Source organism: Dreissena polymorpha, chromosome 7 (assembly GCF_020536995.1).
Source record: "Dreissena polymorpha isolate Duluth1 chromosome 7, UMN_Dpol_1.0, whole genome shotgun sequence".
Lineage (NCBI taxonomy): Eukaryota > Metazoa > Mollusca > Bivalvia > Myida > Dreissenidae > Dreissena > Dreissena polymorpha.
This window is the reverse complement of record NC_068361.1, coordinates 19861633-19888843: the sequence shown is the minus strand read 5'-3', so window position 1 is coordinate 19888843 and position 27211 is coordinate 19861633. Positions and strand designations below refer to the sequence as shown.

General features: G+C 35.6%; 2 protein-coding genes across 2 annotated transcripts; both read left to right on the top strand.

Annotated features, from left to right (window-relative positions):
• Positions 1 to 1071: 1071 nt before the first annotated feature.
• LOC127837798 (E3 ubiquitin-protein ligase Midline-1-like) lies at positions 1072 to 4714 on the top strand. The gene is made up of 2 exons (XM_052365190.1): positions 1072 to 1545; positions 3937 to 4714. The coding sequence occupies exons 1-2, from the start codon at positions 1211 to 1213 to the stop codon at positions 4646 to 4648; spliced, it is 1047 nt and encodes a 348-aa protein (XP_052221150.1). The 5' UTR covers positions 1072 to 1210; the 3' UTR covers positions 4649 to 4714.
• Positions 4715 to 4736: 22 nt separating this feature from the next.
• Positions 4737 to 6042, top strand: LOC127837812 (uncharacterized). Its single transcript, XM_052365217.1, has 2 exons — positions 4737 to 4928; positions 5569 to 6042. The coding sequence occupies exons 1-2, from the start codon at positions 4793 to 4795 to the stop codon at positions 5928 to 5930; spliced, it is 498 nt and encodes a 165-aa protein (XP_052221177.1). The 5' UTR covers positions 4737 to 4792; the 3' UTR covers positions 5931 to 6042.
• The last annotated feature ends 21169 nt before the right edge of the window (positions 6043 to 27211 follow it).

The window sequence follows — 27211 nt, the reverse complement described above, 5'->3', positions numbered from 1 at the left end:
CATACCTCTCCGTTCCATTTTGAAAGGGATAATGAAAACACAAATCGCTACGACGCTGCATTTTTAACGGGAATGAATATAATAGGGTGACTTTTATTTGTCGAATCAGTTTTGTGCGGGTTTTATTGCCTTTTGTGTCTAAAATATGTTACATCTAGGAACCAAATTGTTTGTTTTGTTAAATCCTTCCCCCACCCCGTGTGGAAAATGGTACCATTTGAAATTAGAAGGCACAAGGTACCTTTTTGCGCCAATAGGGCGAAATTTGACCCTTGTTTTCTAAAATGATGACTTTATAGTTCATTCCGAGTAATATGACCAAACTCCAAACATTGAATGATATGGCAACTTCCTGTTGAACGAATATAAAAATATATGTAGCATTATATTAGGCAGATATCAAAGCAATAGTCTAATACAAATTAACACTTGACGGAGGATGAAAGCGACACACACCTATAAATATACCAATACAAAGTCCACATAGAATGTTTGCTTACAAGATATACTGTCTTAACCGTAAATTTAAATCACTAGTCGAAGTTCGCTTTATGAGCAGTTTGAACATGCCTTATATTCGTACAGCTATATAGGATATATTTGGTATTCAACCTTGAATGAACCATAGGTAAACCAAACTACAATAAATTTGGCCTAATAGTCCGACCTACGAATCTGTTAAACATATACTTATCACTTAAAGGGGCATTTTCACGTTTTTGTAAATTGAAGAAATAAAAATAAATTGTTTCAGAATCGCACATTTTTGCTGTAGTTATGATATTTGTAAGTAATACTGATCATTTACCATGCTCTAAAATATCCATTATTTGCATCTTTCCACGATTTAAAAACCTGAAAATTATAAAGCGTTGCAACGCAAAACGATTGAAAGTATAAAATACCTCACTGATTGTTTGAGCACGAATGGCCAAGTGGTCTCAGCGATAGACTTTTAATCCAGGGTTCAGTGATTCGTGTCGTGCCCAGTTTAGGGTTACTTTTATTTATTTCTTTAATTTTATTATTGTGATTTTACTGGAGCTTTTAGACCCAATGTTAACATTTATCAATATAAAGCATTTAATGGCAAACTTCAATACATGCCAAAATCTGTGAAAAGGCACCTTTAATAGTTACTTAGTAGGTAAACACGGCACGCGGTTAAGACATATGGAAATCGAAAGTGGTTTTGTAAAGAAATCACAAAATGGCGTCTAACTTAAACACTTCGCAGCAAAAGGGATCAGACGTATTTTACGACGTTTGTTGTTCTGTTTGCGAAGAGGATGGCAAACATAATGAAGGACTGTTTCATTGTAAAATATGTTTTAAAACATACTGCGACGAATGTGTGAAAATGCACAAAAAGCTACTTAAGGATCACGCGGTGTCAGCAAAATCTGACGGTGAAAGCTGGTATGTTGCGAACAAAGTGGACGATATTATAGAGTTATGTGAGGAGCACACGACTGAGAGACTAACGATGTTCTGTGAAGATCATGAACAGTTGCTATGTCATTTATGTCTCCTCCTAAAACACAGGTCAGTGAGTATTGATATAAATTTATGTTAAGGCCAAGTACAAATCATACCTGTTTCATGTGTCACTGTGTGTGTAAATATACTACTACTACTACAACAACAACTACTACTACTACTACTACTACTACTACTACTACTACTTCTACTACTACTACTACAACTACTACTACTACTACGACGACCACCACCACCACCACAACCTCGACCACCACTTCGACCACCACCACCACCACTACTACTACCACTACTACTACTACTGTTGAAAAATTAGGCTATTAAACATAATATACGGACAGTTACTTCGTCACCCATCACGCAATCTTAACATAATTTACCGCAGATATTCAAAATATATACTACTACTACTACTACTACTACTACTACTACTACTACTACTACTACTACTACTACTACTACTACTACTACTACTACTACGACTACTACTACTACTACTACTTCTACTACTACTACTACTACTACTACTACTACTAAAATACTACTACTACTACTACTACTACTACTACTACTACTACTACTACTACTACTACTACTACTACTACTACTACTACTACTGTCCAAAAAGGGTCCTAAAAATCCCTATGAAGGTTTCCACACAAAAACATATTTTAATAAGTATGTTTCAATATTTAATTAAATATAAATCCAGCGTTATAAGTTGAACCTTAGTAAATATAATATTCAAATCACTTTTTTTCTTAATTTTAAAGTGTTTGTTAGCAAAAAATCAACAACACTAGTTTACCAAATTTAGTCAAAACGATGCTTTTTCCCAATTATAAGCGGCACGGCCCCATTCCCAAAATAATGAAAAAAAACGACTGTAATAACAAAAATACTACTACTACTAATCATAATAATTGTTATATTAATAATAACAATAATTACTATAATTATATGATATTATGATTATTATTTGTATTATTATGCCCCCTTTCGAAGAAGAGGGGGTATATTGCTTTGCACATGTCGGTCGGTCTGTCGGTAGGTCCGTCGGTCTGTCGGTCCGTCCACCAGGATGATAACTCAAAAACGCTTGGATCTAGGATCATGAAACTTCATAGGTACATTGATCATGACTTGCAGATGACTCCTATTGATTTTCAGGTCACTAGGTCAACGGTCAATGTCACGGTGACCCGAAATAGTAAAATGGTTTTCGGATGATAACTCAAGAACGCATACGCCTAGGATCATGACACTTCATAGGTAGATTGATCATGACTAGCAGATGATTCCTATTGATGTTGAGGTCACAAGGTCAAAGTTCAAGGTCACGGTGACCCGAAATAGTAAAATGATTTTTGGATGATAACTCAAGAACGCATACTCCTAGGATTATGAAACTTCATAGGTAGATTGATTATGATTCGCAGATGACCTTTATTGAATTTAAGGTCACTAGGTCAAAGGTCAAGGTCACGGTGAACCGAAATAGTAAAATGGTTTTCGGATGATAACTCAAGAACGCATATGCCTAGGATCATGAAACTTCATGGGTAGATTGATCATGACTCGCAGATGATCCCTATCGATTTTGAGGTCACTAGGTCAAAGGTCAAGGTCACGGTTACCCGAAATGGTAAAATGGTTTTTGGATGATAACTCAAGAACTCATTTGCCTAGGATCATGAAACTTCATGGGTAGATTGATCATGATTCGCAGATGACCCCTATCGATTTTGAGGTCACTAGGTCAAAGGTCAAGGTCACGGTGACCCGAAATAGTAAAATGGTTTTCGGATGATAACTCAAGAACGCTTACGCCTAGGATCATGAAACTTCATATGTACATTGATCATGACTCGCAGATAACCCATATTGATTTTGAGGTCACTAGGTCAAAGGTCAAGGTCACGGTGACCCGAAACAGTAAAATTGTTTCCGGATGATAACTCAAGAACGCTTTTGCCTAGGATCATGACACTTCATAGGTAGATTGATCATGACTCGCAGATGACCCCTATTGATTTTCAGGTCACTAGGTCAAAGGTCAAGGTCACAATGACAAAAAACGTATTCACACAATGGCTGCCACTACAACGGACAGCCCATATGGGGGGCATGCATGTTTTACAAACAGTCTTTGTTATTAGTAGTATTAGTATTATTATCATTATTATATCATCAATATCATTATTGTTGTTAGTATTTAAATATTTATGTTTATCATTATTGCTATTAAAAAAAACAACAACATCGTCTCTTTCGCCTTTATCATCATGTTCAACAATCATCACCACCAACATCTTCATCATCACCAGTATCGCCATTAATTAACATCAACATTATCAGCATGACGTAAGACTCGACATAGAATAATCAGAATAATCTGCATCCATATGTTCCGTTTAACGCACATTTGCATTTCAGGCAATGCAGTAAGGTGTTTGCATTGGCTGAACAGGCCAAATCAAACTCACAACGTATAGCCCTTGTTCATGTGACGAAAGGAATAGAAATGTCGCAGAAGCGTTTAAAGGATATGGTGGACAGAGGAAAAGATAACATAAAATCACTTAAAGCTTCTTACGAACAAATTTGTGAAGAAATACTTGATGAACGTCGACAGATCAACGAGAATCTTGACCGACTTCAGCAAAACACCATAAGAGAATTGGAATCAATTCACGAACGCTTAAATAATTCCATTGAAGATGACACCAAGCGATGCTTAGAATGTATTTCAAAGTTAAAGATATATGGCGCTAAGCTTAAAGACAATATTCTACCTGAACGAACGTTTATTACGTTAAGAAAATGTATTGATCAAACTGCTGCAGCAGATTCACTTTTAAAAAGCATGATCAAGAATGATGGAACTGATATTAAATTCCAGCCTAACCGTGAATTGATTCAATGTCATGCAGACTGCACTGATCTTGGGAAAATCATCATAGGCGATCCACAACATAACGTTGATCCAAACAAGATTGTCAGCATCGAGGACAAGTCAGAATATAATGTTCGAACAGCTACTGATAAATACACATGTTCGATTACGGGTATATGTACGACTTCCAACGGGGATCACGTCATTGCTGACTGTTACAATGATTGTGTGAAACTCCTTAATCAGGCGTAAAAGGTGATTGATCAAGTTCAGCTTCCTACTACTCCGATGTCCATGTGTAGCATTTCCTCCTTCGAAATGGCGGTGACTGTTAGCAACGGGATTCATTTCTTACGGGTAGATGGCGGAAAGATTAAACGCAAACAGGTTCTAAAAATGAATCATGTCTGTTATGGAATTGCGCATGTCGATGCAGAAGTGTTTGTGACTTCCGGTACTGCGTTGTACGAATACACAATGGACGGACGGTTAGTTAAGAAGTTATACGAAGATAGTACTGGACCAGACCGAGGTGATATATGAGTACATTATTATTTTCCTTTTTATCAGGGATGCTTTGCACTTTGTGTTAACATATGCATGAACTTGATAAAGATGAGATCTGAGCGTAGATTGTATCAATACGGCTGTTAATTACATAGGGCAGGCACATGCTGAAGGACCGACTTTAATGTTCTATAAGTGTTACAATGACGTTAATTGAAATCATGCACTCTAGTCCTGTTCCGAAACGTCATCTCCGATCAATTAAAATTGTTTGACAGGTATTTCAATTATCAAAGTATCTAAATCATGACAATAATGCGTTATGTACTAATAATGTTGTTTACAACAAAAGAAGCTTAACACACTAAGCATCACATGCGGTCCCAATTTTTCAAAATTTCTTATATTTTTTTAAGAATAACTGGCTTAAGTCTTTAATGTAATAAAGTCGTAATACTGTTTAAAAGTTGATTTAGTTTTTTTAAATAAATATTTTCCTATTGTTTATTTCAGGTATTTTTCCATTTAAAGGTTATACATTTGAACGATAACTGTTTGCTAACTATTGATATGAGAATAAGTGAGCTTACGCTAATACTATTTAGAAAGAAATACTAATATTCAAGATTTCGTGCCAGATTGTGTAAGTTGTATTCCTCATTTAGTTGTAGGTGTGGGGGTGAGTCCTGATGGGAAGATGATCTATGTGACGGATATAGTTAATGGCATGCTTCGCACGCTGACCAGGGATGGAACAGTCACAGCTACGTTCCAGGATCCCGCATTCAAACATGGCTGGATTATAGACAACATACATGTGGCAGCCACAGGGCAGGTTTTCGTCTTTGGTGACAACTCCATAAGTCAAGTGGATACAGTCGGCAAGACAATCCTCAATACCATCTCTGTTGACATTGCAAACCCTGCATCTGTCTACTTTAATGAAGAAACGAGAAAACTAATAGTTGGATTTCGGAGCCATTACAACATCAATGAGTACAAAACAAAAACAGTTCCGACTTTTTAATTGACAAAGAAAGCAAATACAGTAAGTAATTACAGCATTACGTAATTTATACTATTATTCATTTATTAACCGAATTTCTATTTCAATAAATTAAGAAGCTTTTATAATTAAATTCAACCTTTTAATTATTTTCCTTTTTTATGTACAATTTTACATGAACGGAATTTACCTAAAGCATGTAATTTACTTTCTGTAAACGGTTGCGATTTTATTAATAGCACTGAATTTTGGTTTTGAAGTGCATGTTTGTTTTTGAATGTATTAAAGTTTTTTAGACTTTTATTCAGATTTAATTTTATATCGTCTTTTAAAATGTGTCCTAGTTAAAGTCATGACAGTCAGATTAGCTACAATTAGACCTGATCAAAACATGGAAATAATGTCATACATTATAGTAAGCTCACCTGAGCATGAAGTGGTCAAGGCAAGCTATTGTAATCAACCTACGCCCTTTTTCTTTCAGCGTATAGTGTGCTTTGTGTGTCATCAACTGTAAGCTCATTAATATTCTAGTGGTAACATGTTTTATCCGATCTTGATTAAACTTGGTCAGCATATTTATCTGGACAATGAATTAATCTGAGTCACGTTAGCGTAAAAATAGGTGACCATGTTAAATGTTTAAAAAAGACACAATTGTTACCACTTTAAGGCCTTATTTATTACTCATTCATGATAAAACTTTGCCGGAATTGTAATCCTGACATTGTCTAGGCCAAGATTGAATCTGGGTCCCTTGCTTCCCAAACCTAGGTCACCAGGTTAAATCTTTGGAAAACCTTGTTACTAATCTAAAGGCCCAATATATGACTCAAACTTGATGAAACCAGGACAAAATGTTTATATGACAATATAAAGGTCAGGTTTGAATCTGGGTCAGGTGTGGTAAAAAACTAGATCACTTGGTCAAATCCTTAAACTCAGATGAGCGCACAAGGACCATCATTAGAAAATCGCTATACTGCCTTCGCTGTGTAGACTTTGGTGACTATATCGTGTATGAGATATTTGACCCCATACTATATTTCATCTGACAACATTAGAAAATTAAAAAAAAAAATCTATTAATGATTGTAAGTGAATATGTAAATAATGTTGCTTTTTGCTGGTAGCTGTGAAATGAAGAGCATTTGCATACACAATATTTAGAGTAATACGATTATGAAATGATTATGTTGTGGTTATCATTCAAACGTTAATTTAATTTTATTGTATTGTATCCGGTTGTCGTCGTTATATCATATAAAGATAGTGCATTGTTGTTAGAATTTTTACTAATCACGAAGTCAATCAAAGCCTTAAGGAACTTCTATCTTTCAAATGTTGTAGTTTTTGTATGTCATAAATTAAAATCACCGTTTAGAGTTCCTCTTTTGTTTTTGTTTCGAATTGATAGACGATATGCTTATTGGGAATTGGAACATATTTAAAAGCTGAATGAATAACATCATCCTACCCATTGTTGGTCAGTCATTGTAAGCAGGGATTACATACAAAAATTCAATTTATAACTACGGAGTAGTTTATTTTTAGCGTCAATAATTGAATGCACGATGTTAATATTTCTGGTATATATTGATAAATTGATAATGTGAAACAATACTACCATTCTTGAAGGAATGTGAAAATTATGTCAAGAATAGTGTGATTCACCTGCAGAATGTTGTCAATTTGTTCTTTAAACTTTGCATCAAAGCAAGTCTTGAGCTATCTACCTTGTTTCAAGATAAACACTTCAACGTGTCATTGCATCTATTCTTTAAGTGTAATGTACATGAACACATTTCACTTGATTAACTGCGTGAATTTGTATCTGGGTATAGATCAGTACATAGAGAATAACAGGTTACTGCCATGTAGTTGTGTAATCTATTAGGTATTAAGGCGAAGAAAAAAAGTGAAAGGCGAGGCTTGCCGACTGGTTGTTTTATTCGTGCCGAGCCTTTTTTATGTTTATTATAAATCCAAGTAAAGAAATCATGAAATATAATCAAGCTGAATTTAAAAACAAAAACAATAACATGAATATGTTTATGACGTTTGATTTGTTTACCAAGACATCATGAGCACTTTCGGTTATTTTTTTAATGTGTGTGTTGCATTTTGTGTCTACAATATATAACAAATTGGTATCAAATTGTTTGCGTTGTTAAGTAGAAATATGACCTGCGTCGGAGCATTGAATCATATAACAACTTCCGGTATACGTAATAAAAAAACTTATAAAGTATGAAAAAAGAGAATAACAGGTTAAGAGGCTAAGACTAAATAAATGGCGAGGCTTGCCGAGCCGGTTTTTATTCGTGTCGAGCCTGATATTTTACAAAACGATAAGTAACCTATTTTTTGTTTATCATAACTATATGCCGCCATTTTGAACGAATTAGTAAAACAAAAATTCTACCGATCTGCACCTCTGGTGGGAAATATTTGTAAAATAAGTTTGAGCAGTTTTGATGATTTTTGTGTATTGAATGTACTACATCTTTGTATCAATTCGTTTGACTTGTTGAATCTGTTTCATTTCGGCGGAAATTGAATACATTACATTTGATTTCGAGTGATATGTCGTACCTCTATATATTGACAGTGCCGCTTTATCTCTTTATCATACCACTGCATTGGTATCGGCTTGTTTATTAAAACACAATATCAGAAATTGTTCAGTTGGTGAATGTTTATAGGTTAGCCTATAACGCTTCCAAATCAGGCATTGGTACCACTCCAAGCGCCTTAGAAAAATATAATTATATGAGCCGTGCTCTGTGAAAAGGAGGTTTAACGCATTTGCGTTAAGTGACACTTTCCGCCTTACCTTGGTTTTTCCTAAGAAAAGACTTTCTTTACACAAACAATATCCTAAGGGCGGAAAGTGCCGTCACTGATTAGCCTGTGCCGACTGCACAGGTTTAATCTGGGACGATACTTTTCACACATGAATTCAACGCTCTTTTTACAGAGCACGGCTCATTTGTTCTGTTGCGTCTATTCTGACAAGCATTGTTTGTTATGATTTAAGAAGCATGAATGTTTTTGGTTTATTTTATTATGCCCCCCTTAGTAGAAGAGGGGGTATATTGCTTTGCACATGTCGGTCGGTCTGTCGGTCGGTCCGTCCACCAGGTGGTTTCCGGATGATAACTCAAGAACGCTTGGGGCTAGGATCATGAAACTTCATAGGTACATTGATCATGACTCGCAGATGACCCCTATTGATTTTGAGGTAACTAGGTCAAAGGTCAAGGTCACGGTGACCCGAAATATTAAAATGGTTTCCGGATAATAACGCAAGAACGCTTAGGCCTAGGATCATGAAACTTGATAGGTAGATTGATTATGATTCGCAGTTGACCCCTATTGATTTTCAGGTCACTATATCAAAGGTCAAGGTCACAGTGACCCGAAATAGTAAAATGGTTTTCGGATGATAACTCAAGAACGCTTAGGCCTAGGATCATGAAACTTGATACTAGGTAGATTGATCATGACTCTCATATGACCCCTATTGATTCAGGTCACTAGGTCAAAAGTCTAGGTCACGGTGACCCAAAATGGTTTCCGGATGATAACTAAAGAACGTCTATGTCTAGGATCATGAAACTTCATATGTACATTGATCATGACTCGCAGATGACCCCTATTAATTTTCAGGTCACGAGGTCAAAGGTCAAGGTCACGGTGACCCGAAATAGTAAAATGGTTTCCGGATGATAACTTAAGAACGCTTATTCCTAGGATCATGAAACTTGATAGGTAGATTGATCATGAATCGCAGATGACCCCTATTGATTTTCAGGTCACTAGATCAAAAATCAAGGCCACGGTGACCCAAAATAGTAAAATGGTTTCCGGATGATAGCTCAAGAACGCTTATGGCTAGGATCATGAAACTTCATAGGTACATTAATCATGACTGGCAGATGACCCCTATTGATTTTCAGGTCACTAGGTCAAAAATCAAGGTCACAGTTACAAAAAACATATTCACACAATGGCTGTCACTACAATGGAGAGCCCATATGGGGGGCATGCATGTTTTACAAACAGCCCTTGTTATCTCAGTTATTCTTTTGTTTAAAATGATGTACATTTAGAGTTGCTGTGTGTATAAAAATATTATATGGGATTGTTTTATGTTAATTGTCATTTAAATACTATGATATAAGTTTGTGTTTCTTTTTTTATAATTTGCTACTGACATTTTTTATTTGCTTATATATGGTTTAAATAATACATGTTTGTATTTGTTCATTGAACTAATAATTCTTTTTCTGCATGATCGTATTATTTTATGTATCCTTATACTCGCAAGCTTTAGTTTGGCCTTTGTACTTACCCCAAGTTATATTTTGGACTGTGTTTCCAATAAAGTAATTGCATGTATTATGATAACCAAGCATTTACTTTTAACTGTATATTTTTCTGATCCGGATTTACGAATGCTGGTGTTGCTACGAAGCGTATACCGGCACATCACATATACATTAAACTGATTTACTGACGTCAAAACTCACTCACAGTTCTGCCCATCATGCAGAAATGCGATTAAAACAAATGGAATGAATACGAATTAGTAAATGTAATAGGGCGCCATATACACAAAGAGGACTGTTACCATTGAGGGGATATAATAACTCATCAACTCAACTCAGTTGTGACGTAGCCAAGATGACACACTTGTCTAAGCTTTTTATCGTTGTATAATAATACTTCAATCACGTGAACTCATGAGCGTTGTAGGTGCTCAACGGCACTTGGGATCAGATAACGATTTATTGCATATCGTACGGAGGTTCCGGAGATGTATCACGATTGACTCACGGGCTGTACGATGACGATAAAGGGACAGCAGGATAGTTTTAATGCGAAATGTATCGTAATAAATAATATAATAATATATTATCGAAACTGTCGTAAAATCGTGTCTTTGTCATATAAATAAATCGTAATCGTCAACGTACTGTCATTTACAGAATCATAATCAAGCTCATTATTAACTTTGCACGGTCTTTTGTAGTGCCAAGATTTTGTATCCTCTTTAGTCTTTCGTTTAATAATTTAATAGACTTACTTACAGACTTAAAAAAAATACAATTTTAGATATTTTTATCACAGCTTCCACAATTCAAAAAACTTTAAATATGGCAACAAAGTAACACATATGTAGCAGACTCATCCTGTTATTTTGTTGGATGAAACATTTCATATCGGCGGCCGTCCTAGCAAAGATTTACATGAATAAATATAGGATCTGGCACGAGTTTTCATATATACGGAATATTACGCTAGTCAATTGTTCCAATAGTTTGTATCACTCGAGTGGCTTGTGTGATGATGTATCACACGAGAGGCGGAGCCTCGAGTGTGATGCGAAATAGCACAAGCCACGAGAGTGATACAAACTCTTGGAACAATTGACTAGCGTAATATTCCTTTTATTATATACAACAACTAACGAAAACAGTTAACAAATGCATTTTTTACTTTAACAAAACTGACAAAACAATGACTAAAACGGTACGCCATAGTTTATTTAAGACGCGTATGAATACAGTTTATGTAAATTAACGTGTAAACATTCGAACCGGGAAAACACAGGTTTCCAACACGCTTACCTTAATGCCATCGTTAATCCAATTTTTATAACAATTAAGTTGACAACTTTAATCCGATGTTTATAACAAAAATGTTAAAACGATATGCACTTCCACTTCTATCTTCCATGTCTTTATCGAAACTTAGTTTAAACCACACTATTTTATTGTACTCCTATCGAAATATACATGTATGCATGATAAACACACACTCCAAAATACGTTTTTAACACATAGTTTACTCAGAGACGTTATCTACGTCTCTGGTTTACTGTTAAAAAACACCACGTCCGACATGTTCTTACAGAGTTTAGATAAAACTATTGTGTTTTGTCACAGAAATGACGTCACACGATGTACTACGTAATATATTTCGTAATATTAAATATTTCTATTTTCGGTGCGGGTAATGTGACGTCATTAAATGGGTCGAAGTAGTCCGGCTAGTATGGTAATACGGAATTAGAAACAGCGAGTAGCGTAATACGTTTTTTTTTCAACGATTGATACAACCTGTATTTTGTTAAAAGCATTAAACAGGTATATAATGACATATTTTATTAAACGATTTCAGGAAGTTTGTTAGCAAGCGAGCCTTTGGCGAGCTTTATACTTACGAATTTCCTGGACGAGTTTTATAAAAATATAGTATGATATGACAACGAGTGTCAGATCTTTTTATGTCCCCCACTATGGTAGTGGGGGACATATTGATTTTGCCCTGTCTGTTGGTCTGTTGGTTTGTTTGCGCCAACTTAAACATTTTGCAATAACTTTTGATATATTGAAGATAGCAACTTCATATTTGGCATGCATGTGTATCTCATGAAGCTGCACATTTTGAGTGGTGAAAGGTTCAGGTCAAGGTCATCCTTCAAGGTCAGAGGTCAAATATATGTGCCAAAATCGCTCATTTTATGAATACTTTTGCAATATTGAAAATAGCAACTTGATATTTGGCATGCGTGTGTATCGCATAGAGCTGCACATTTTGAGTGGTGAAAGGTCAAGGTCAAGGTAATCCTTCAAAGTCAGAGGTCAAATATATGTGGCCCAAATCGCTAATTTTATAAATACTTTTGCAATATTGAAAATAGACACTTGATATTTGGCATGCATGTGTATCTCATGGAGCTGCACATTTTGAGTGGTGAAAGGTCAAGGTCATCCTTCAAGGTCAGAGGTTAAATATATGTGGCCCAAATCGCTTATTTATGAATACTTTTGCAATATTGAAAATAGCAACTGGATATTTGGCATGCATGTGTATCTCATGGAGCTGCACATTTTGAATGGTGAAAGGTCAAGGTCAAGGTCATCCTTCACAAGGTCCAGGTCATCCTTCAAGGTCAAACGTCATATAGGGGGACATTGTGTTTCACAAACACATCTTGTTTATTTTTTAAAAGTGTTAGCCTTATTTCGGCTCGATTGGTCTTTATCGGCTCGGGTACTACTTACATGAACCCCGGGTACTCTTAATTATACTTACATGTACCCCGGGTACGGTAAATATACTTAAACGTACCCGGTCCATATAGACTGTACCCGATTTGTATTCCGGACCAAAATCCGATGTTGTAAAATGCGCTACCGATTACCGTAAAACGATTTTGTTGATCTTAAACAAACTTCTCTTTAAAAATAAATGCATCAATATGCTTTTTGAGTATGAGTTCCGATAATAGAGAGGTCATTTAACAGAAAATTGACATAAATGTGAACATAATTATCTTCAAAAAAAAATAGCCGACAACGACCGATCTAGCGTTAAAATTCCCGGGTACGTTTAATTATATTTACCGTACTCGGGATACATGTAAGTATACTTAAGAGTACCCGAGATACATGTAAGAAGTCGACAATGACCAATCGAGCCTTATTTCGCTCTTCTTTGATCTGCCTATTTTATAATTTCTTTGAGCAGTGGTTTATATAATCAAACGACGTCGAAATTTCCAACAATTTTGGCTTTTCAATAAAACTTTCAACACTACATGGATTTCAGGCACGCTGCACAAAATGGACAAATCAACGATGATACACCCATGTTACAAAACACCCATTATATATGTGTGTGTACAACTCTAAACAGCCATCTTTAAATATGCGTGGGAATATAAGCAGGAGTAATTTTACTGTAGTAAAATCGTTGTGGATCAGTATGAATATGAACTACCGTGGTTCACACTCTAATTAACGGTACTGATGCGTTTTCAAAGAGTTTTCAATAAAATAAAAAAAAGAATGATTTTTTTGAAGGCGTGAGATCGTATGTACTCAATATACTAATACTGCAGATAAAAGGAATTATAGGTGCGTGGCAACGCGAAATATCAATTGCTTTACACATGCCTGTGTTTCGGGAAAGATAATAATGTTCCTCTTTTAAAGGGATCTTTTCACGGTTTGGTAAATTGATAAAATTGAAAAAAGTTGTTTCAGATTCGCAAATTTTTGGTTTAGTTATGATATTTGTGAGGAAACAGTATTACTGAACATTTGCCATGGACTAATACAGCCATTATATGCATCTTTTGACGATTTAAAAACCTAAACATTATAAAGCGTTGCAACGCGAAACGATTGAATAATTAGGAGAGTTCTGTTGTTGTCGTTTAAATTTGTGAAACTACAAAGATTGCTTTAATAACGTATAAAATACGCATTGTATGTATGCTTGGCAGGATAGCTCAGTTGGCTAATGCGTTTTTGCTTCAGGATTCCGGGGGTCACTGGTTCGAGCCCTGCTGCGGGCAACTTTTTTTCCTTTTTTGAAGTTTATTTTTGATTTTTTACTGGAGCTTTTAAAATTTAATGTTTACATTTATCAATATAAAGCATTTAATAACAAACTTTAAAATATGCCAAAATCTGTGAAAAGGCCCCTTTAAAGTTAGCACATACTGTCTCAATAACCTGGTATACATACCTTAAAAAGACACTTCAACCAAAATACAAAATGCCGACAATACAAACATAAATGGCAAGGTTTTGACTGAACTCTCTATTTGGATAGATATTTTAAACCAACCGAACTTCCTTGCTCCTAATTTTCGCTTATCGGTATATTTTAGTGATGAACCTAATATGTATAGCCCGTTTTATTAAAGAAGCTCTATTTATACAGCGTATTAATGACAAACGACGTTAGAAAATTAACAATATAGCTATATTTATATTATTATGTCATATATATAGTGTATTATTAGATGTTGGACCATTTTTATCAACGCCTCTTGATATTCAGTCTAAAGTTTAAAAATTAAGGGAACATTTGTAAAACGTTTAATTTTTAAACAACAAATATAACAAATATTTTTAAATAGTCACTTATCCACTTTCTCAATAAGATCTAAAGATAAGTATACAGATTTTACATGTTCAGCTTACCCAGACTATGTTTCTCCATAACCCCATTTGTTGTTGTGGGGTTAAAATCCTTTTACTGTAAAGCGACATTTGTTTTCCATCGTCCCATATTTTGTTTAAAATTATTTTATTATTTTTTTCTTTGAATCATCAACAAACAAAGTAATAGCTCCCTCGTCTCCTTGATTTTATTCGTCTTAGAAACGACGTTGAGTGACGTAAGAACGCCATGAAATGACGTCACTAAGCTTCCACTTTGCGTGACGTAACGAGACGTCGCTACAACATTTACACATGTCCCTAACGATCTTCGTTAAGTCTGAAGTTAATTCGCGTTTATATTCTTTTACATTTAACGATATCTTAAGACTCTAGTGAAGATTTTCATATGGAGGTTTGTAGATACCGTCCCTGAACAAGTTTAACACAGGTGCGCTTTTTAAAAAGCTGTAAAGCTATTTCATCGGTGCGAAAAAGGTACCAACAACTTTTTAGGACGATACACACTATAAGGCCTAAACTCTGACTCATGTTTAGAGAAAATCAGAATCTACATTGAGATCAGTAGTAGTGGTTATAATACATGACAGATGTGATGCGAAAAAAAGTGTTTCTTATGAAAGAAGACTAAATTAGCTGGACAAAATATTGTCGACCAGAGCACTAGTAGTAGTGCTTCCATTTAAACCGTGCTCTTTGAAAAAGGGGTTTAATGCATGTGCGTAATGTTTCGTCCAAAATAAGCCCGTGCAGTCCGCACAGGCTAATCAGGGACGAAACGTTCCGTTTTTATGATATTTTTTGTTTAAAGAAAGTCTCTTCTTAACAAAAATCAAGTTTATGCGGACAGTGTCGTCACTGATTAGCCTGTTTGGACTGCACAGGCTAATCTGGGACGACACTTTACGCACATTCATTTAACCACATTTTCACAGAGCACGGCCGATTTATATTACTATTAAGTGGCTCAGTCACAGGCACAGTAAAGTCGAAGAGTCCGATGGGGGCTCGATGACATGTCCGCGAAACCCACTACGGAACTTGTTTGTGTACCTAGAAAATCTCTGGAGCGTGTTAAGGTTACTATAACTATGTTTTAACACTATTTATTTGTGTAAAGTTTTAAATATCGTTGCCAGGTTGACGTTAATTATCAAATATTATCATAATTGCATATACATGTATATACACGTGTGATTTAAAAACCACGATTTCAGTACTTAACGAGTTGCAAAAATTGTGGTACGCGTTTTGTTCGATACCGTTTTTGTTTTAATAATGTGTCATTAACTTAATAAACGCGTAATACTTGTTTCAACCAGAAAGGGACACCTGCATTCGCCATCCGGCGCCTAGTGACTCAGTAAAATTCCCATTCAAAGACGTGAGGGTGTGAAGAGAACGGAAACAGATTTCATCAGAACACTTAGAACGCATCAGGTCGTTAACTTTGAATCCCGCGGTTTCCATGTATGATGTACTGCTGAATAGTACGCCTTAGGATATAGAGTATAATAGGTTGGTGACGTGGATGGAGAAAGGTTATCTGGCTAGTAGGAGGAATTTCGGCTCACCCGATAAGATCCTCCGACGAGCCAGATACTCATTCTCCATCCCCGTCACGAACCGATTATTCTATGTATCATGTCACATTTATTTCTTTTTATTTTATGCTTTTTTCGTGGTATCCAACACAATTGGTGCACGGACCGCCCGAGATTCTGACGCGAACATATTTCATTCTTAAACTTCCATTGGGATTCTTGTCACATACAAAGAAAATACTTCAGAAATCTCAAAAGGGACGCGTCGTTGCGATCAATTTAAATTGTTTTATGAAAATATATCAAACTCAGCCATAAAACCGTTTTATATGGCCATGATTTTGTTCTGCGTAGTTCATCTTAATCGTCGTTGATATTAAGATAAAAAATAGTACAGTCTGATTTGATTAACACGCGGACTTAAAACAACAAAAGAACATATCTAAGTGTATAACATATGAATGATCCGTGTTCTATGAAAAGAGTGTTTAATGCATGTACGTGTTCTCCCAGATCAGCCTGTGCAGTCCATACAGGGTGATCAGGGATGACACTCGTCGCTTTAATGATATTTTCTGTTTGAAGAAAGTCACTACTTAGCAAAAATCCATTTTTGGCGGAATGCATTAAACCCCATTTTCACAGAGCGCTGCACAAATGTATACGTATGCAACAGACGAAGAGGAAAAATGTGCTTAAATTTGCTTCTAATCAAACGTTGATTATTCCGTTACAGATTTTTTTCTGACAATCGATTATCCAAGGAACACTTAAGTAAAATGTTTCCTCTTTAAATATCATTCAAGGCAGCTGCCTTGTTATGCGGCATGCCGTATGGGATGGGTGAGATACAACGCTGGCAAATATAGGTCTTACAATAATGAAGGTTTTGTTTTGTTTTTAACATTAATTAACTGCCCGTTTAATGCCAACATATTTAATATCTCTTTAACTTGTTTTGTTTTGTTGTTCTGTAAATAAAAATTAGTTTTTCTCTCGAGTTCCATCTTTAAAATGTACAGCGTGAAAATGTCATAGCGGTATTTAACCTTTTATCGATTAAATTGGAGTCTTACAAAAGCGAATCAAGCAGGCATGACACATTGAGGGAAATATCGAAAAGCAGACGATCACAAACAAAGTGATTTTCATTTCGTTCGGTTGAGTTATCCAAGTTTTCCAACTTCTGAAGCAATGGGAAAAAGAAACGGAAACTGGATTCATGTGGTAATCTTTTGAACGCGAGGATCATGAGTTATTTGAACAAAGGCCGTTGTTTGTCACACTTACTTGATTAAGCAACATATTTTCGAGGACGAATGAAATTTTTGTGGAGTGCTATAAATACAACTTACTTATTTTATTTTCATTGCTGTACAACCGAAAAAAAATGAAGCTGCATCACGGCCGTTAATCACGCGCGCCACCTCTTTTTTGAGATGCATTAATATATGGCGTACCATTTGGGTCGAAAGTCAACAAGACCTACTAGGTAAAATGAGAAATGTACGTCGACGTACAATATGTACTTCGACGTACAAAAATGGTACGTCGACGTACAAATATGAAATACACGTCGACGTATATATTTGTACGTCGACGTACAATTTGTACGTCGACGTACATTTTTGTACGTCGACGTACATATTTTCTGAGCAGCCAATCAAAACACCAGTCTCTTGAGCCGCTTTTCCTTCAGATTTATTCATAATCAATGTTGAAAATCTCTGCTTTAATTGAGAAAAAGAATGAATTTAATTATCAAAATTGAAAAAAAAGAATTAAAAATAAGCATCTACTTGACGGTATTTATTCTAAAATCGTTTTAAGTAATAAATATTATTAACTGCTGAGACCGTTGTAGCGTAAATATTGTCAGATCGTGAAATCTGTCAGATAAACCGGAAATATGACGAGTCTTGCAGTACCCCCGTGAGATTGCTCAGATCAGTCGCCGTGAAAAATGTCAGATTGATGACAAGTAATATTTAACGCATGGTTGTTTCAATTAAACTTTATTTCGCGTTTTAACACCTTGCAGTTATTTTCGGACATCTTTTTTTCGGACGTTGAACGTAAACACGTCCCGGTAGTTAACAACAAAGATAACAAAACAGTAGTTCTAACACCGTGCAAACATTTGAATTTGAAAACGATTTTCATTTCAAATGTTATATATATTGATGATGTACATGCATTACGTTTTAAATAAATATGGTAATGCGTAATTTACAGTGTTGCAATACGTGTTTTAATACAAATATATAACATTGCTTTAAGAAATATTTTCAGGTTATATATATTATTTCAGATACAAAATGTTAAAAACTGATTATTAACAAAATACAGTTCCAGAAATAATCCCAATCGCTGTTTTTATCAGTATTTTAGCTAATTCATATGTACACTCAATTCAGGAAAATTATTGTATTATAATCAATATATTTCACACAATCATAGTTACCACTATCATCATTTTTTAGTCTGTCAATAAGCTCGATTGGTCATTGTCGGTTTGGCTCTGGTACTGCTTAAAAGTACCCCGGGTACTCTTTAGTATACTTAAATGTACCCCGGGTACGCTAAATATACTAAAACGTACCAACGGTCTGTCTGCCAGTGCAGTCTCTCACAAACTTTTCAGGGCTTTATCTCAGAAACTCAATATAAGATTTTAACATGAAACTTTATGTGTGTATAAATATAGCTGAGGAGAGGTGAATGCACAAGAACCATTACCCGTCGCTTTCTGAAATAAGAATTATTGCTCTTTGTTGTTTTTGTATGATGTAACTAGGGCTGTATCTCAGATACTATACAAGATTTTAACATGAAACTTCATGGGTGTATGACAGAACCATCCTGTTATTGTTGAATATATGTGAATTTAGCCTGAAATAATGTATTTAACTTAGGTATTTAAAGGAAACCATCAACACATATATGACTGAAAAGTATATGTATTATTATTACTATACAATCATTTTCCAAAAATTTATAATATAGATGTTTTATTTGAATAAATTATGTAATTCATAGCTAAGATAACTGAAATTTGTCTGATATTAATTCTATAAATCATGAAATAAAATATATACTGTACATATTAAATCAAAGTTTCCTCTCCTCAGACATAAAAAGTTGTGTGATTAGTAATGCGGAAATTGAAACAAAAAATATTAATGATAAAAACTGATATACTTCAGTTGTCTGTTTGAATTATTTTTCCCTTTCATACATAATACTTGAAGCAATACTTCAGCCAATTCGATCTTTGAAATACAGCGGGCGGGTATTAAAAGTGAAAGTGTTGACACAAAACACAAACTCATGTTATCAAAACATTTCCTTTTTCATACCAATATATTCAAAAAAGATTTTGCTACCATTCTATTTTAATTTTAGCATCAAAGGTTACTTGAAACAAACAGTAATTTAGGCACAAAGATGCTTAATACATACAATAACCACTTTCTTACTCAATTATATACATGAAAAATTAACTGATAAAATTGAGCTCATAAAATTTAATGTTTACCATTATATATAAGCAATTCAGCAATATTTATTTATTTATTTATTTAACTTTCAGTTTCTGAAAAGAAGATTTTTGAAGTTTATCCTATATAAGTCTATGTAAGAGAATCACTCAATCAGTGACCCCGGGGCGGGGCCTTTTTTGACCCCAGGGGCATTATTTATATCGCTTGTGTAGAGGACCACTTTAGACAATACGATACCAAATATTGAAGCTCTGGGACTTAAAGGGGCCTTTTCACAGATTTTGGCATTTTTTAACTTATTCATTAAATGCTTTATATCGATAAATGCAAACATTGGATCGTAAAAGCTCCAGGAAAAAATCAAGAATAAAATTAAATAAAGGAAAAGAAGATTGCCCGGACCAGGTTTCGAACCAGTGACCCCTGGAGTCCTGCCAGAGTCCTGAAGTAAAAACGCTTTAGCCTACTGAGCTATTCCGCCGAGTACATATACTTGAAGTATTTTATACCTTATATAAGCAATCTTCGTAGTTTCACAAAATTTAACGACAAAAACAGAACTCTCCAAATTATTCAATCGTTTCGCGTTGCAACGCTTTATAATTTTTAGGTTTTAGAATCGTCAAAAGATGCATATAATGGCTATATTAGACCATGGTAAATGTTCAGTATTACTGTTTCCTCACAAATATCATAACTAAAACGAAAATTTGCGAATCTGAAACAACTTTTTTCAATTTTGTTAATTTACCAAAGCGTGAAAAGATCCCTTTAAGGCGATATTAGGCCTGTTAAAGCTTAAATGCCCCTTTTAGATTTAAAGCTGTTGTATCAATATCTGCAACAAAATACCAAAACAAACCAATATACATGCACGTTGGGCTTATGCGTGGTGGGGAAAGAATGAATTTGTTAGATATTTTCACTCTAAGCAATTTTGATAATGTATTTTTTTTTTTAATCACCCCAAAAATGTCAATTTCAAACAAAAAAAATCAAATTTCATCCAAGACATAAACAGATTAGTAAAAATGAGAGATGAACTTGTTATTTCACACCAATAAAAGTGTGAAATCTTGAAAGCGCCTTGTCGATCGGTGCCCATTTATTTACCAGCCGTCAACGATAAATTCTAACATATAATGTCATGGGTGCCATTAAACTGCAGCAGATGGTCAATATGCATTGCCAGCTCTTATTTAGAGGTTAAAGAGAATACAAAATTTAATATTTTGGGCACAAAATAAGTTCTTTTGGCTATTTTTATGGTGGCAATCTGGTCGTAATAGGGGTTTGTAACCAAGAGAAAGAAATACATGCTCATTTGGAGGGTTTAGGCTGGAAGGAAAAGTTACACAAGATACACATATGTAGGTATGCATTATAAGCTTAGCAATGAGGTTCTTTGAAGTAACATGGGTAGAAAGGCAGTTCAGATCAATGCAGGCATCCTAAAAGGGGTTTCTAGTACTTCTTTTGGGGACACAGCTTCCTGAAGAATTCTCAACACAACAAATATCATTGATCCATGTCACCTTTCTATGCAAAGCCAAGCGAATAAGGTCAATACTGCCCTTAAATCACTGAATGAGAGAAGCATGTACCAAATAAAAAACAAAACAAGTTGCTGAAAGTGCCAAATTTTGTCAAAAAGATCCCTCTATTGTAAATGATGAAGGGGACACTTGCTACAACAATCCTATGTTTAAGTCGGGCGCGACACCCTTTTAAGTCGGAACCATGACTGTAAGCATATTGTGAGAAAACAACACCAAAAACAAGCTAATTGAAGGGTTTACAAGTAGCAAATCAACTCGGCTGCACTACATACATGCTCAGGAACAAGGATAAACATGTTAAGCGCCAACTTTAGCTGCCAACAAAGAACGAGCTTGACGTGTCAGGATGCGGAACTATCGATACAAACTGCTCGGGGAATTACACGACGGCAAGGGTTTGAGTGACAACAAACCTGATTATGACAGTCTTTCAAACCTTATAAATAAATATGCTTATTTGCTTGTGTACATGATAATAAATTAATATTATTTCCTGTTTTGCCATCAACAACCCTTATCCAGTGGCCCTCGTCTTAGTCGCAGACATTCCTGTAACTAAAAAAGTCAAAATGCCCAATATAAATAGATATAAAATGACACAAAAAACATGCATTTATGTATTTTAAGAGTACTTTTTGAATAATATGAAGTGATAAAGCTTGTTAAATTCATGATTTTGTACTAAATATGAAGGCTGGCTCAGTTAAGCATCTGCTGCACTGTCCATACTGTAAAAATGCCTGCCATTCCATGTCGGTGAAATGGGGCTCTGTTTGAATGTTCATGCTTGTCGCACAAGCTATTGTTGCGTTAATAGATCACGGAGTCCCTGGCGTTGAATTTTGACTTTATGTTGCACATTAACGCTACAGGGTCAACCAATATGCCGTTGAATTTAAGTCGGAAAGCAATTAATCTCTTATTCGGCTATATAAGTGTGTGTGTGTGGGGGGGGGGGGGGGGGGGGGGATCAACTTGAAATACAACTATTCCAGGTCAAATAATCTGAATTCATGCATTTAATGCACTTATTTTCTCTTTTGCTTAGAAATGACCAACAATCAGCTTTCCCAGTCATATTTTGCACTTGCAGATGATATTTCATTTTTACCTAAAAGTTAGGTACTAAAAGATTTCCTACACAAATTCAATGTAAAGCAATAACTTTAAAAAAAAAATAAACCTAAGTCAAACTTTTGCGCGCAGACACCCCCATAACCATACCTTTTCTTAAACAGCATCCCAAGCCACAATGATTTTAACAATAAAAAAGATAGGTCATCAAGTATGTAAGAAAGAACTCAATGCGAATCAGCGGTCACTGATATATGGCCATCTTTTTACAGGCATCTCTCTAGTTGATGATGGTTTCCCACCAACTGTCAAAGTCTCATGAAGTATCCAACCTCAAAGCAAAACAGTGAATTTGTAGTATACAACAATGTTTTCCCTACCACATGGCCACAGAAATATTCAAAATAAAGTCATGGCATTCAAGTGCCCGTACACATAATTGTGTCTTTAAATAAATGAAGATTTTGTTTTTAGAGGTTATAGCCAAAAGTATTTAGTATATTGGAACCTTAAATATACGGATCAAAACAACAGATGTAAGGCGTCTTCTGATTGGCCAACACTCAAGGGTCGGTAAAAATTGTACGTCGACGTACAATTTTGTACGTCGACTTACAAAAAAAAATGTACGTATATTGTACGTCGACGTATATTTCTCATTTTACCTAGTAGGTCTTGTTGACTCTTGACCCAAATGGTACGTCATATGTGTTGATAAGATTATCACGATAAGATGTTTAAAATCTCGTCGCCGGGCGTGAACATCCAATAGCACTAATCTTTGTTTACTTATAAATCTTTGATCATCATCATCACACTTTTTTACTGCAAATATTTGCTGTAAACAAAATGTTTAACATTGTTACTTGTGACAATTTGCTCATAGTTTATCATTATCATCCTATTAACATCATTATCATTATCGTTTTCAAATAATAACCCAAAAACAAAATAGAAGTGATTGCTGTATTTGACAGGACTTCGAAATACAAATGCAAAAAAACAATTATTCTGACGCCTGTATGTGTTCCATTTTCAACGGAAATCGACCTCAATGGCACCGCTCAGTTGAGGAATTTCGAGACGACTTTAAACGGGGTAGCATCCTTGCTCAGATGTCTTAAGAACCGAAACGATAATATGTAATGATGTAGGGCATGCACTTATGAATACTAAACACGCACAAGTATGGCATGTAAAAAGTACAAATATATTTATAACAATTCGGCGGAAAGTATATAACTACAATCATGAGTTAAGCCAAAGTCTCACTATTGCTGGTAGAGCCCCGGTCCATCCCGGTTTGCTATCGCCGGTCGACCGGCGAGAACCGGGATGATTCATATAAATTATTTAACGCGGTCACAATATTTCCCGGTGCCGACCCGGTTGAAGCCGGTCAACAGCCCGGCAGAGTCCCGGTTAACCCCGGACTGGCTACGGTTCATCCCGGTTAAGCTCCGGCAGAGCTATGGTTGTCGCCGTGTATGCCCCGGTTGAGCACCGGTGAAAGCCGACAGCGTTTCGGTAGAGCCAAGACAGCGTCACGTCAGAGCCCCGGTATACCGTAACTCCACCGGCACTCACCGGGGCAATACCGACATTAGACGCCATCAACGCTACGGCAACACCCCGGTTTAACCCCGGTCGTCGCCGGTAATACCCCGGTGGAGTCCCGGTAAATGCCGGTTAACTGTACGTTAGCTATACCAGGACTATGACGGCATTCACCGGGGCGTTGCCGTAGCTATGACGAGGTCTGCATGGACCCCGGTGGAGCTGCAATGCCATCGCCTTTGTTCCTGTTACCACGCCGGTCTTTGCCGGTCCTTGCCGGAGACTCCCGGTTCATCCCGGAGGTAATTAACATTTTAATACTCTCGTTGAAGCCCCGGTTCATCCCGGTAGAGCCCCTGTTCATCCCGGTAGATGCCGGATCACGCACCGGGGCTCCGCCGGCGTCATAGTGAGACTGGGCCTTTACGGTTTTAATAAACTGATCCCCGCCGATGCCCAAAGTGCTCACAGGACGCCCCCAACGGCCATCAATCACGTTGAGTTGCTTAAATATGATAAATTTAGAATTGTGTAAATTAGTTTAAAGAAGCTGCTATTATCTGCAAGATTCATCCACCACCACCAATGAAGAGAAGTGTACATGACTTCACGTACACCCCATACAATAATCGGAAATAATGAATGATTCAAGTAAAAGCGCGAGCGGGATACGCAACCCTAACTGCATATGACGAAACAATTTAAACAGCTATACTTCACCGACGTCAACATCTTACCAGTCACACCAAAACGAAATAATAAGTTATCGTAAAATAAGCATAATATTTTAAAAATTAAACGTTTATTACGTAAGCAAACAAAAAAGTAAAGTACTGACATTTAAACATACCAATATTTCAATAATTATGCTGGAAGTACTATCCAGAAAGTGTGACAATATACAATACATATACACAATATGAATAAAAAAAATAATCAAAATAATCCAGAAAACTTAGGTGCTTCAGACTGAAATGAAAATACACACATAGACTTGTTATGTTAATAAATCGACATGCCGGTTCGGAATCCATTTTAAACTTATTGGCGGTGCACACAGCAGCGGATAATATGCCAGGTTTAAAATAGATTTTACATCCGTTGATGCGAATTTTACACCCGACGCATAATACACGTCGCTCTTGGTTACAGAAAAATTCCCACGCACGGATTTCAATCGTCTTTGTTTACAATTAATTAAGTGCAAGAGTACTGGAATTTTTATAGCGTTTTTTAAAGGCGTATGTCCAGGCGTGTGCCGGGAAAACAGGGCTCAATGTAATTTTTTATTCAGCTCTATAATATTTATGTCAAATCTGTATGAAACAATGCCGGTGAACATTAATCCGGTGTTAATTTTTGAAAATATTGAGGCGTTAATTAATTATGGATATAAAACGGAGCATAAATCGGAATACATGTATAAAAAAAAACACCGGGCGTATCGCATATTAGTTCGGAGACATGACTCACAAATGACCAACAGCTGTTTCATATGTAAACGAGATTAACCCGAAATACCTACATATTTATAATAAAGTTTATATGCGTACTTCAATATTATAGTTTGATAGCATTTCATGTGGTGCAATATAAGTTTTCTTATGAAAGAGCTGTTGGTCATTTGGGAGTCATGCTATGCTGTACATATACATGCAAACCTTATTTAGATTAAGCAAAATAAAACACTAGGTATGTGTCAAGATCCATAAGAGTCAAAATATACGTGTCGTAAGAGAGTAATCGTGCGCAGCGAGACTTGCTCATGTAGAATTAAACCTCTAATTGCTTTCTTTCGAAATAATTTCATGTCTCCGAACTAATATGCAGTTTGTCGGCAGTTTTTTGTATAATTATACAGTAAAATGATTTATACCGTATAACGTCTTATATTACACACACTAACTGTTGGCGTTAAGTACGCGATAAAACATATTAGAGTAAAAAATAATAATATAACAATTAATAAAAAAAGATAACTATTGATTTCCTCAAGTGAATAAGTTTTCCAAAATATTCGCACCAATGCGGAATTTATTCAAGACAGTTAATTCGCATAAAACCTTATGACATAGGAGAGAGCTGTTTATCATTTGGAAGTCAGGTCCAAAAATGTGTTTTAAATGTAACTTAGTTCCAAAAAGGGGGGTTAACGCGTTTTAATTCGGAAATAAATGAATTCAAAGACATCAAACGCATCGAGATAATAAAATATTCTTGATTTATGTTATAAAGACGCGCAAATCAGTACATGATTTAATGAAAAATTACAAGGCAATTAATGCAAACAATGGGAAAGTATTGACCCACTGAGAAAAAACAATACATCAGATTACGACTCATGCATTGCAGTATATGTATTTTTAAAGTGCCATCCAACGATATTTGACAAGCACTTTTTAAAAATTATTGGTGAGGCGGGGAAGGTGGAGGCGGGCGTATATAAATAACCCGATACGGTGAATACATGGACATTAATTACAAATGAAATGAAAATAAATGAAATTTAATTTTATTTAAAAAATATTTAATTTTTTAATTTGATGTTGTTTGCTTGATCATTTTATGTAATGCTCGTTGATACCATATGTATTTATGAGAAAAGATATGTTGTACATTCTGTGTTAGTCTTATACAAAAAGAAACAGGTACAGGTTTCTCATCTGAATATCTGCTGAAATTCTACATTAAAATTGAAATAAACTTTGAAATATTTCAGGCCGTGGTAAACTTTCTTATTGAACAGTTCATGTATGCCCTTGCCATAATCTGAAATTGTTAGTATGTTTCTAAATCAAGTTTCAATTTGAAATGAATACAAAAACTATAGAATCCAACATGTGCCGTTCTGCCCGGGTGTTCGCCAAAGAAATCATTGATCCAAATAGACCAGTGCGTAATGGCCAGTGAAACATTAATATGCACTGGTGTACAATTAATAAATTAATAAATTGTATTCTGCATAAAACCGACACAATTAAAACCTCATCTAAAAATAGTTGTCTTCGTCCCGCCTACTCGTTTACGGCAGTGATTAATTCCGCCTTTTTCATCCGTATTCCCCGCTGACATCGACCG

Coding starts and splice junctions, on each gene's coding strand:
- LOC127837798 (XM_052365190.1), top strand. CDS start 1,211: ATGGCGTCTAACTTAAACACTTCGCAGCAAAAGGGATCAGACGTATTT. Junction 1,546..3,936: donor TGTCTCCTCCTAAAACACAG/GTCAGTGAGTAT, acceptor TTTGCATTTCAG/GCAATGCAGTAAGGTGTTTG.
- LOC127837812 (XM_052365217.1), top strand. CDS start 4,793: ATGAATCATGTCTGTTATGGAATTGCGCATGTCGATGCAGAAGTGTTT. Junction 4,929..5,568: donor TAGTACTGGACCAGACCGAG/GTGATATATGAG, acceptor TTCCTCATTTAG/TTGTAGGTGTGGGGGTGAGT.